Here is a 10,872-nt window from a genome sequence, read left to right as displayed (position 1 = left end):
TGACGCCATCGCCCAAATGACTCTTCAATAATCACTTTTGTTTTTGCATTCTCGCGATCCAGTTGTCTTTTGTTTTCTCTGACCTCAAAAAAAAATGACTTTCTTTTACGGCTGGGTCCCCCTGGATCTTTATCTGCCATTATGTAAAAAAAGATGAGCAAAACAAGTCGCCAGCTAACTACGAAGTTATACCAAAGCAACACATACACAAAACACGTAAGTCCAAGGCGTACGTAACTAGGCCTGAGCCGGAAGATTTTTGATTGACAGGAAAGGGAGCAAAGCAAACGCCTCGTTCCGAGCGCATTGATTGGCTGATGTTTTTCAGGTCCTGCCATGTCCACAGTTATTTATTTATTTATTTTTTAGAAACCATACATACAAGTCCACTAAAGGTCAGTATATTCATTTTATGTGAATCAGACAAATTAAACAACAAAAACATCCTCCATAATGCCTTTAATTAAATCAAGACATTTTAAATTTAAATCAATCTAGCTGGTGTACTGAGCTGTCTGACAAAACTGGAGTTCCATCAATAAAAGAAATGAGCACCTATTCAAATTCTGCTTTGCAAATTTTTTTTTTGATGAATTATCTGAAGTTTAAGTGCATGTGGCACTACAGTAACTTTACAAGGAGTCAGAGATTCAATTGAAGAAATTCTGGAGACACTTAGCACTTTTGCAAATTTCTTTAAAATTTATTTCATGCTGAATCAAAGGTTTCAGTCTTTCAGTGCATTGCTTTAGTATACAAATTACAAAATCATAGTGCTTTGGCATATTAAATGTCTGCGGCATTTAGATCAGACAAGAAAAAGATGCCTGTGGAACAGCAAGTGCAAATTATTCTCCATTATAAAATGGTTCTCCTTTATTACAGTCTGGGTACATGTTGAACATTTACTTGGAGTCCTGGCTGTACACCACCCCCACCTGCCTGCGGATCTCATCTTCCAACTCAGCCATCAGCATAGAGTCAGAATGGGACATAATAGAACTCTCCTTCAGACCTACATGGAAAAACACATACTGATCAGTCTGGTGGTACAAACACAATTAAGGGCCACGAACATTTTAGTGTTTCTGATGCAACATTGTCTTCAGTGTGTGTATAACACATCATAACACTGCAAGTCTGATTATTCTAAAAGCACCAATGATTGTTAAAATATTAACTAATGGTTAAAGTAATATGGATACAGAATAATGCTGAATGTCAAAGTACCTTTGAGCAAACACTGCCGAACCTCCTCTGCTTCATAACGCATCCCTGTACCGTTCATGTAGCTGAGAGGTAAACCGGGTTCTGGCAGTGGGTACTGAGTCACCTTTCCATTCACATCTAGTGATGTGGGGCTCCACACAGTTTCAGGGACCTAAAAATGTGCACAACGATAACAGCAGATATATATATATATATATATATATATATATATATATATAAAGAACTAGACATCATCTTCCTGCTGCACAAAAGATCAAATCTATCTCTACAAAAACGGCAGCAACATGCATCTGTGATCTATGATATAATTTTTTTTAACTAATAATTTTATTAATAGAAATAATAATCAAGAAAAGCTACAAAAGCACAAAAAGTGAACTCCCCAAAACCACAGTTTACTCCTTACACTGTCTACAGGTGTGTAGTATAAATTTATATTGCATGTCAGACTCATATGGTCAGGCTCTTTGAATTGTATTTCATTAATCAGCCCTCTTAATAGCCCACCTGGATTGTGCCCTTTGACCCCACGATGATGGCATTATTTCGCAGCTCCATAACCGAGGAACAAGTAAACACTGCCAGTCTGTTGTTGGAGTACTTCAGAACAACACCCACAGTCTCATCAATTCCTACAACAACATACAAATGTATGATGCACAGCTGTTAGTTGTTACAACAACAAAAAAATCTGTGAATTTAGTGATAGGGTTTAAAACAGTGCAACATAAATCACTGTTAACCCTAATTGCCCAACATAAAAGACACAGAGATAACAGATGAAGTCTTATCAATATCAGCCTGTGTGTGTGATGAATTTAAAAAAGAAGAAGGTTGACTCAGAATTACGACAGCTTTAAACAAACCCAGAATGAGTCAGCTATTTTCATCATTGCAGGTGACCGTACTTTTCACAGTACTACTGCGTCAGAAAAGTCTTCCCTAAATGTTACTTAAGTGCCAGAGCTTCAGAAATGATATCAATGAGACTCACTGGCCTATTATTTATTACCTTCCGCTTGGCATACAGCAGTGGCTTTGATGCTCTCTGGCTTCTCTCCGTTGTACACCATGCTAATGAACTGCAGGCAGTAGAGGCCGATATCTATTATTGTTCCTGCGCCCAGCTCCTTCTTCAGTGATCTCACAAGGTGCATGAGTGGCACACCAAACTCAATGACGACCAACTTCAAGTCGCCCAACTCCTTCTGGGCCAGCAGCCGTCTGATCTCTGCAGAGGCTGGGAAGAAGCGAGTCCAGACAGCCTGCAGCAAAACAACAGAAGGTGTTTCACGGTTACTTTCTAGGTGCTTGGTGTTTGTGTTCTGCAGTGATTTAAGCTGAGTCAACTCAAAGTAAGATTGAGTTTTAGATGTGATTAAAGACAACTGAAATTTAAAAAAAAACCAAAAAAACATGGAATACATGATAACTGGTAATACTTTGAACTGTACCTCCATGAGGAAGACGTTATTCTTCTTTGCAGAGGCCAGAATCTCCTGAACCTCCCTACTGTTCATGGCCAGTGGTTTCTCACACAGCACGTTCTTCTTGGCATTTGTAAAGAGCAGACAAGCGCTGTGATGGTAGGGGTGGATAACTCCAATGTACACTGCATCTGCACGTAGCAGTAAAGAAGGTATTACCATTTTTTTATTTAAGTGGAACTACTAATATCACACTGTAAAAGTGCCTTGACACAAGTAAAAGTCCTGTATTTACTGACCTACGTCTGGGTCTTTGGCCAGCTCTTCATAGCTGCCATATGCTCGGGAGATGCTGTGCTTTTTGGCAAACTCCTGTGCATCCTTCAAACTGCGAGCTGCCACGGCCACAACCTGTGAATACAAACACAGATGAGTTACTCCTCTATTGCCTGACTGAGAGGCTCATTACAATCATATCATTGTTGCGGTCGACTGCATATTGCAAAGTTGAAGAAGGGCTCCCCCTCCAGCTAGATGGAAGGTTTCTGCATAGCCCAGTTAATGATTGTTTGTTGCATAGTATTATCAGTGACACCAAAAGGTCACATGCACTAGGAGTCATTTCAGGTATAAGTATAAAATCTGATTTCTAAATGTTGCACACTATAGACTGCGATTTTCAAAAGTGCTCCAAATAAATCAAGTCGGCTGCATTTAGCTCAAGCTAAAAGGTTGCAGATCTACAACACTGTGTGTAAATATTGTCGTGAGCAGATTTTATAAGATCTTTAAATACCTGATGTTCTCCAGGTGGAAGAGTTCTCAGGGCCACAGTGAAGTCATTGGTGATGAACCCAGTGCCGCAGATTCCCCATCTGGTTGCCATGTTGGACAGAGACAGACTGAGTTGAACAGACTGTACTCTGCCCTCTTATCTCCTTGAGTCGTAGTCCCTCCCACCACAAGCTGGAGGAGTGGTGGAATTTTAGGAATCAGGTAACAGTCGTATTAACTCCTTTCCACCACAGGGCTCCACTGGCAGCACAGGTGCTACCAGCTTTCTTGTTTGGTCGACCCACCCCCACCTCCTGATTTTACTTCAGCATTGCCACAGCTATTAATCCACCATGCATGCTGCACTGACTATTAGTGATACAAGACTTAATATTTGTAAAAGGTTTTTATCTGAAAATATATTAATTTCCTCTTGTGATGTCAGTCAAACTGGACACAGGCAAAAAACAAAAACAAAAACAAAAACAAAACAAACATCTGCTTATCGGTAAACAATGGCATTTGAGCTGAACAGCTGCATGTGCTCATGTTAACATGACGGATCTCAGGTACCAGTTTACTTCAAGGAGTTACCTGGTGTTAGTTGAACAGCCAGACATGTCATGGGCTGGTCCTGGATCAGTTTACATAATTTTTTCCCCATATCTTGGTGCTGTGGCTCATTTTCTAGTTCATCTTTAAGGATGCGTCCCTTGTCTCTGTTCTTTAAAAAAAAATAAATCTAAAAATAAAAACTTTTGGAGAACTGTGAAGGAAAAACCACACAGAAACATTGTTGATTGATTCCCTCATGAATCACATATTTTAAAGACAGCTATATACTATAGAATAAGCAATTATGTATGCACACAGTATCTCATTTGTACTAAAGCATATTTGAATGTCCTGTATGCTCCCTGTAAGTCGTACCTTTTTCTAAACGTCTCTGGGTATTGTTCTCTTGTGGTGGGCTCGGCCCCTCATCATCATGTACCTTCTGGAGCCATCTCATCTCTTTACTTCTACTCCTGGAGTCATTCAACATCTGTGCCGAAAGAAAACAAAAGAAAAAAACAAAAACACAGCAGAATCTGATCTAGGTTTTTCAAAAGGACAGCATTTCTAGGGAGTTTGTTTAGCAACTGACAATATCATAAAGTATCAATCAGCAGGCCAACATGAAGAGTGTGAAATCAGCATATATAAAACTCACCTTTTTCCCTAAATAATACTTATATAGCGCTTTTCAAGACACTTTACAAAGTAGGCAAGTATGCCAAAGGAAAAACCGAATGGAGTAAAGAGCATATGGAAAAATGGATTATGAGTTGTGGGCAGTTTTGAAAGGATATCTCCTTATGAATTTCATGAATATGGAGTGTGAGGAGGACTCTCTGATGCTCTGAAGGTTGGCAGTGATGAAGACAGCGTCATGTCCCCAGGTCTGGTATTTGGTCTAAATGGAGGGTAATAGGAGGTCAGCATCAGCAGAGTGAAGGGTGTTGGTGAGAGTGTGTCAGTCTGAAAGTTCAGTGAGAATCCAGCAACCTGGGAGCCCATGAGGCATCAAAGTCCCCGAGCAGTGATGAGACCATGCCACTAACATTTACCTCTTCCCAGCCACCACTTTTAACCCCCAGAAGTCTTGCCCTAGTCCCTGGCACTTGGAAGGCAGAAGCACTGAGGTGGAGGATGCGTGGGGAGCAGTGACTCAGGACAGTGGGCAGCTCGACTCCGAGCTGGGGGCCTGAGAGCTGGGGCCCTCTGGCAGGTGGCATTGACAAGTCTGAAAACAGAAACAAATGAAGATTTAAACTTTTGCTTCATGCACACAAATGATCATGAAGATTTTCTGTCATCACATCATTAACTTTATGCCTCCAGCCTTTATTGCCCTCCAGGATTTTACCACCAGATGCCAGCAGCTATGGGGTGTTTCTACAATTCTATTCGTATCAACCTTTGAGATAATCCTCATCCAGGCAAGACAAATGGTTGGAGGGAGCAAGCTACCATCTGGTCAGAGGCTATGTCACCAGCCCCTTTCAGACAGCAGCTTGCACATCTAGATTGCCGAGGAGGATGGATGAGTGTTGCTGTTGTAATGTGAGACAGGGACACTGCTTCTGTCAGCTTCAGACACCTCAAATCGAAGAGCACAGCCACCACTGATAAAGATAGACTGAAAACAATGCAGCAAACATTACACATTTTTGTTCCATAGGGTCATTTGAAGCAAAACTGATCAAAAGCAACTGAGATTTCAACTGCTGATTTGTAATGACAGCTCTAATAAATTAACAGATATGGTTGTATAAAATTCATGACTGAAGTGCCAACATCTGTATCATCACAGAGATGGAGACAGAGCTCTCAGGTTAGATGACAGAGTCAAAAAATGTAAACTTTCATCTCATTCAATTCATTTTCGGCAGATTTGAAAGCAATAAATAACCAATGTGAGTGGTGTTTGTATGTTTTGAAAGATTTTGTAGGGATCAGTCACTGACAAATCACATGAATTGTCTCCTATACAAAATCTGCCTCACACTAATATTACAGCTGATAGTGATAGAAGTCATTACTGTTACCTGAACACACCCCAAACTTTGATGTAACATCAATGCATCAGTAAATTCTCAGACTTCTCAAAGTCTCAGCGTTAAATAAAAAATATTACATTTTCCATCCTCCATCCTGAAAGAGCCTTGGTCAATGTCTGTCTGTCATTGGGACTAATATTTATTTATGGGGAAAAAATATTTTGTAGTTTTTCTGTATACATTTCTCATTACTGAAATGTCTGTCAAATTGCGCATAAACTTTAGAATAATCCGATACAACTTTTAGGTCTATCCGTTTTCTGAAGACGTTTTATCGCAACAATTGAGGAAAAATCAGCAAAATAACAGTAGTTCTTCACAAACTTTATAATGGATTCTCGCACTCACTGCAATGAAACATCGATAGTTAACCAGATGCAGCGCACGAAACCGCATGCGTAATTACGCACGCTGAACCTTGGGTATTTGGACCAGGTTATGCTTAACCGGCAACAGCTCCTTTCCGAAATAAGCAGACAGATGTCTTCAGTCTCTATTCTACAGGTTACGAACGGGAAAACAGCAGAACGGCTCTGTTTGACTTGGACTGCAACATTACACAGCTCATCACGACAGCTGTTTGTGTGCTAACAGACCCTGACTTCAGATCAGCTGAGCTCACAATCACACAAATCTGACGGTGTGTTTTAAACAGTATAAATTCACAAACAGGATCAGCTCTGAACTGACGTTCCGATAACATTTTTAGTCTGTTTGTGGGTTGTCTGTGTGTTTACATGCTGCTGTTACAAGCAGTTTCCTGTAAGGACTAATAAAGTACTCTATTAAATGACTGTTATATTTTCACCTTAACTGTCCCACATGAAGGACAGAGAGATAAGAGATAAAGCCTTATCTGTCAATGCCAACCTGTGTGTGTGATGAATTCAATAAATAAGCAGTGGCACAAAGGCTGACTCAGGACTTACAGCAGCTTTAAACAAACCCAGAATGAGTCAGCTATTTTCATCATTTCTAGTTGACTTACACCATCACCTGTAATGTTCACAGTATGCATAAGCAAAGACTTCCCAAAATTTTTATTAAGTGCCAGAGATTTAGAAATGTTATCAATGAGGTTTACTGTACATCTGGCCAGTTGTTCTTTACATGTCTCCAAGCGTGCACCAGCAGCTTGGTTGAATTCTGGCTTTTCTCTGTTTTACAAAACGAATATTAACTGCAGGCAGTAGATGCAAAGATTAATATGTGTTTGCACCCAGCTTTTCTGTGCTAATCACAGTAAGTATGTCAGTGGAATGACAAACAAATCTGATCATCTTCACTGCATTCCAACTCCTTCTGGGCCAGCGGCATCTGATCTCCATTGAGGCAGGGAAAAAATGCATCTAAACAGCCTGCAACAAAAGAACGGAAGGCATTTTACAGTTAGATTCTAGGTGCATGGTCTTGTGCTATGTAGTGATTTAAGTTGAGTAAACTCAAAATAAGCTTAAACTTTGGATTTTTTTTCTCCCTGGTCTTACTCCATTTGTTCCTCCATGAGGAAGATGTTGTTCTTCTTTGCAGAGGTCACAATCTCCTGAACCTACTGTTCATGGTCAGCAGTTTCTCACACAGCATGTTCTTCTTGGTGTTTGCAAAGAGCAGACAAGTGCTGTGATGCTAGGGGTGGATAACTAAATGTACACCACATCTGCACATACTGGTAGAAGAAATATTACTATCTTTTGCTTTAGTGGAACAACTGATACCACACTGTTAATGTGCACTGATACAAGTAAAAGCTCTGCATTGGAGAGGCCACTTAAGCAAAAGTATGACAGCATTAGGATAAAATTGTGCTTAAACTATTGAAATTAAAGTTACTGAATGCAGAAAAATGTCCCTTGTGACTTTTATACTACTATATATTATATCATGAGAGTAGTATTATTTGTGATTTATTAAAAAAAAAGAAGAGGATTTTACTGTTGTAGTTCTTCAAAGTAAAGCTCAGTTTCAACTTTTAACTGAAACAAACACTATTTTAACTGTGGATTAAACTGTTGATTAATTTCCCTAATATTTGTTTGTGTCCTTTGTAAAAAATCTGAAAAAGGTGAGAAGTGTCATTACAGAAGCTCCAAGCAATCATCAAAATAATTGCCTAAATTGTTGGACAGTTTAATTTACAACAAAACATCATGCTTTATAAGTGGTTTATATAGCTTGTGTATAAAACAAGTATTATTTTCCTTTGATATGTAATAGAGGAGCAGCAGAAAGTGATTTGAAAAGAAAATAATCAAATACAGGACAAGGGCTTCACATTTGTGCTCCAATGAGGTGTTTGAATAAATGGGCTTTGCTATTTCACCACTGCTGCATATAGACAAAGACATAAGAGAACACTATAAGAAGACACATTATTCACTGTCACATCTAAGAGCAAAATATCATCAGGAATTGAAAATTTCGGAAGTTATGGGTCAATCTACACTGAAAGTTAGGGGATATGGAGCAGATTGTTGCAGATTTGTGAAGTTTCAGCTGTGTTTTACATTTATTTAAGTCTGGTTGTACAAACACAGTTAAAGCTGCTGTCCAGAGTTTCCGTTTGTTTTCAATTTATGTATCATTTTTTAACAAAGCTTAAATGTGTTAGTCTAGTTCAATACTATAATATAAAGTTAGTATAACGCGATATGAAAATTTATTCCTGAGCTCCGCCTTCCTCTCATAGACCCCCATGTTATTCCAAAAAGCGCCGGTCGCTGCCGACCAATCAAGTTCGAGCTTCAGCTTTGTCATGCTGTCAATCAACGGTTACGCGCACAGCAAGCAAGCCCATGCAGAGGTGGGCGAGCTACGCACTATGCAACCGCGCGCACATTTGTTTTGCTTGTGGAGGAGAGAGCATCAGGGCTCAGCAACTTCCAGAAAAGTTACCAATCCCACGGCTTGTCAGGCCAAGAGACTGCAGGACGTTTTTTGGCTCGGGGTGCTCGCGTCGCTCCCCGACCACGGCCTCCATAGCCCGCCTGACGGCTTCGTTTAGATGCCCGACCTCTGGAGGAAGATGTTGGGGCGTCTGGGACATACTCTTCGTCAGAGGAGTCATGCAATTCTGAACTCTAGATAGAAATAAATAAACAATGTAACACATATACACGCGTAAATGCACTAAGTTTGATAAAACAACGGCATCGAGAGGGATACACGAGTGTAATCACATATTGAAACTTTACTCGTTTGTCCTAGCAGATTCATGTTATTTTGGTATTAGGACAAGTTAGACTCAATACAGCATTCTAACGTAATTCCTTTATTATTTACTAAATGTACTAAACGTAGAAGAGGGGAAAACAGCAAAACAGACAAGATGCTGCAGCACTCCGGGCACTTCTCTCATGTACTGCATAAATAAAGGGGCGAAATCAGAGGGAGGGTGGGACCAACAGTGTTTTGGGAGACGCTGCGATTCAAACTCCGGACAGCAGCTTTAAGGGCAACTAACATTTCACTGTTTCTGATGCCACCTTGTGTTCACAATGTGTATGACATATCGTTACACTGCATGTCTGAAATTTTCTCCAGTATCAATACAAACTGAGTTATTTTGGACCTTGTGGTACTTTTGAGCAAACACTGTCAAACCTCCCCTGCTTCATAACGCATCCCTGTACCGTTCATGTAGCTGAGAGGTAAACAGGGTTCTGTCAGTGGGTACTGAGTGACCTTCCCATTCATATCTAGGGATGTGGGGCTTCACATATGGTCAGGGTCCAACAAATGTGCATAATGATAACAGACTTCATATTCTTGCTGCACAAAACAGAAGGAAAAAAAAATTCGAACCCTCCAGTGGTGCTGAAAGCAGATGGCAACATCTACTTCTGATTTATTTTCCTGACTGTTTTAATTCATATTCTTAACAGAAATAATAATAAATAAAAGCTAAATCAAATGTTTTGTAAATTCTGTATGCTTCTTCTGACCACCAGAAACTGAGTTCCCCAAAACCAAGGTCTCGTCAGCACACGGTACACAGGTGCATAGTACAAATGGATATTGCATACCAGGCTCTTTGAATTGTATTTGGTTATGCAGCAATCCTTGGATGACCTACCCGGCTTGTGCCCTTTCTTCCAATAATGAAGGCATCGTTGGCAAGGCTCCACTTCCACGGAGCCAGCAAACATGGCCAATCTGTTGTCGGAGAACTTCACAGTGATGGTCAGAGTCTCATCCAGTCCTACAACAACATACAAGTATATGATGCACAGCTGATGAATAGATGTTAAGACAACAATATGCGAATTTAGTGGAAAACAGTGCAAAACAGTGCAACATAAATCACTCCTGTAGCCTAACCTTTATTGCCCCTGTTAACACATAAAAGACAGAGATAAGACATGAAGTCTGACTAAGATGAAAAAGGATGACTCAGGAATTTGAACAGCCTTATACAACCCCAGAATGAGTCAGCTATTTTCAGAAGTGCAATACTAAATAAATCACCTGCTCTGTATGTAGTATTGTTGTGTAAGCAAAGACTTTCTTAAATGTTAAGTGCCAAAGCATCAGAAATGATATCAATGAGGGTAACTGTACATCTGGTCTATTTTTCATTACCTGTCTCCTAACATGCACCTGCAGCTTGGCTAATAATCAGACTTACTGTATACCTGTCTCCTATCATGTGCCAGTGGCTTCTCTGCATTGTACATCATGCTAATGAAATGCAGAAAATAGATGGCATTGTTCCTGCTTTCAGCTCCTTCTGCTTTCACCTTAGTAAACGCACTAATGGTGGACCAGACTCAGCCATGATAAATTTCATTTTTCACAAATCCGTCTGGGGCAGCAGCCGTCTGATCTTCACAGAGGCCGGG

At 40.1% G+C, this 10,872-nt stretch overlaps 1 protein-coding gene across 4 annotated transcripts; it reads right to left on the bottom strand.

Moving 5' to 3' along the window:
* Positions 1-679: 679 nt before the first annotated feature.
* On the bottom strand, positions 680-10,216 carry LOC110971684 (trans-1,2-dihydrobenzene-1,2-diol dehydrogenase-like). 4 transcript variants are annotated; one of them, XM_051938733.1, is made up of 12 exons: positions 10,103-10,216; positions 7,522-7,621; positions 5,042-7,392; positions 4,362-4,887; positions 4,026-4,197; positions 3,454-3,532; positions 2,957-3,068; positions 2,685-2,848; positions 2,243-2,495; positions 1,738-1,862; positions 1,231-1,381; positions 680-1,015 (listed from the first exon to the last, which is right to left on the bottom strand). In XM_051938733.1, exons 5-12 carry the CDS (start codon positions 4,049-4,051, stop codon positions 906-908), a joined length of 1,020 nt encoding a protein of 339 aa, XP_051794693.1. In that variant the 5' UTR covers positions 4,052-4,197; positions 4,362-4,887; positions 5,042-7,392; positions 7,522-7,621; positions 10,103-10,216; the 3' UTR covers positions 680-905. The 4 variants fall into 4 exon arrangements, with proteins under 4 accessions (XP_051794693.1, XP_051794695.1, XP_051794698.1 ...); XM_051938735.1 differs by having other exon boundaries at positions 4,026-4,155; XM_051938738.1 differs by having other exon boundaries at positions 3,454-3,623; positions 10,103-10,215.
* Between the last annotated feature and the right edge of the window lie 656 nt (positions 10,217-10,872).

Source organism: Acanthochromis polyacanthus, chromosome 2 (genome assembly GCF_021347895.1).
Source record: "Acanthochromis polyacanthus isolate Apoly-LR-REF ecotype Palm Island chromosome 2, KAUST_Apoly_ChrSc, whole genome shotgun sequence".
NCBI lineage: Eukaryota > Metazoa > Chordata > Actinopteri > Pomacentridae > Acanthochromis > Acanthochromis polyacanthus.
This window is presented reverse-complemented; position numbering and strand designations above follow the sequence as displayed.

What these genes read in the sequence shown, in the direction of transcription:
- LOC110971684 (XM_051938733.1), bottom strand. Translation starts at nt 4,051, where the DNA reads ATGTCTGGCTGTTCAACTAACACCAG. An exon ending in GGCTGTTCAACTAACACCAG is followed by an intron (nt 3,533 to 4,025) that starts GTAACTCCTTGA and finishes CATGGCAACCAG; the next exon opens with ATGGGGAATCTGCGGCACTG. An exon ending in GGTCAAAGGGCACAATCCAG is followed by an intron (nt 1,382 to 1,737) that starts GTGGGCTATTAA and finishes GCACATTTTTAG; the next exon opens with GTCCCTGAAACTGTGTGGAG.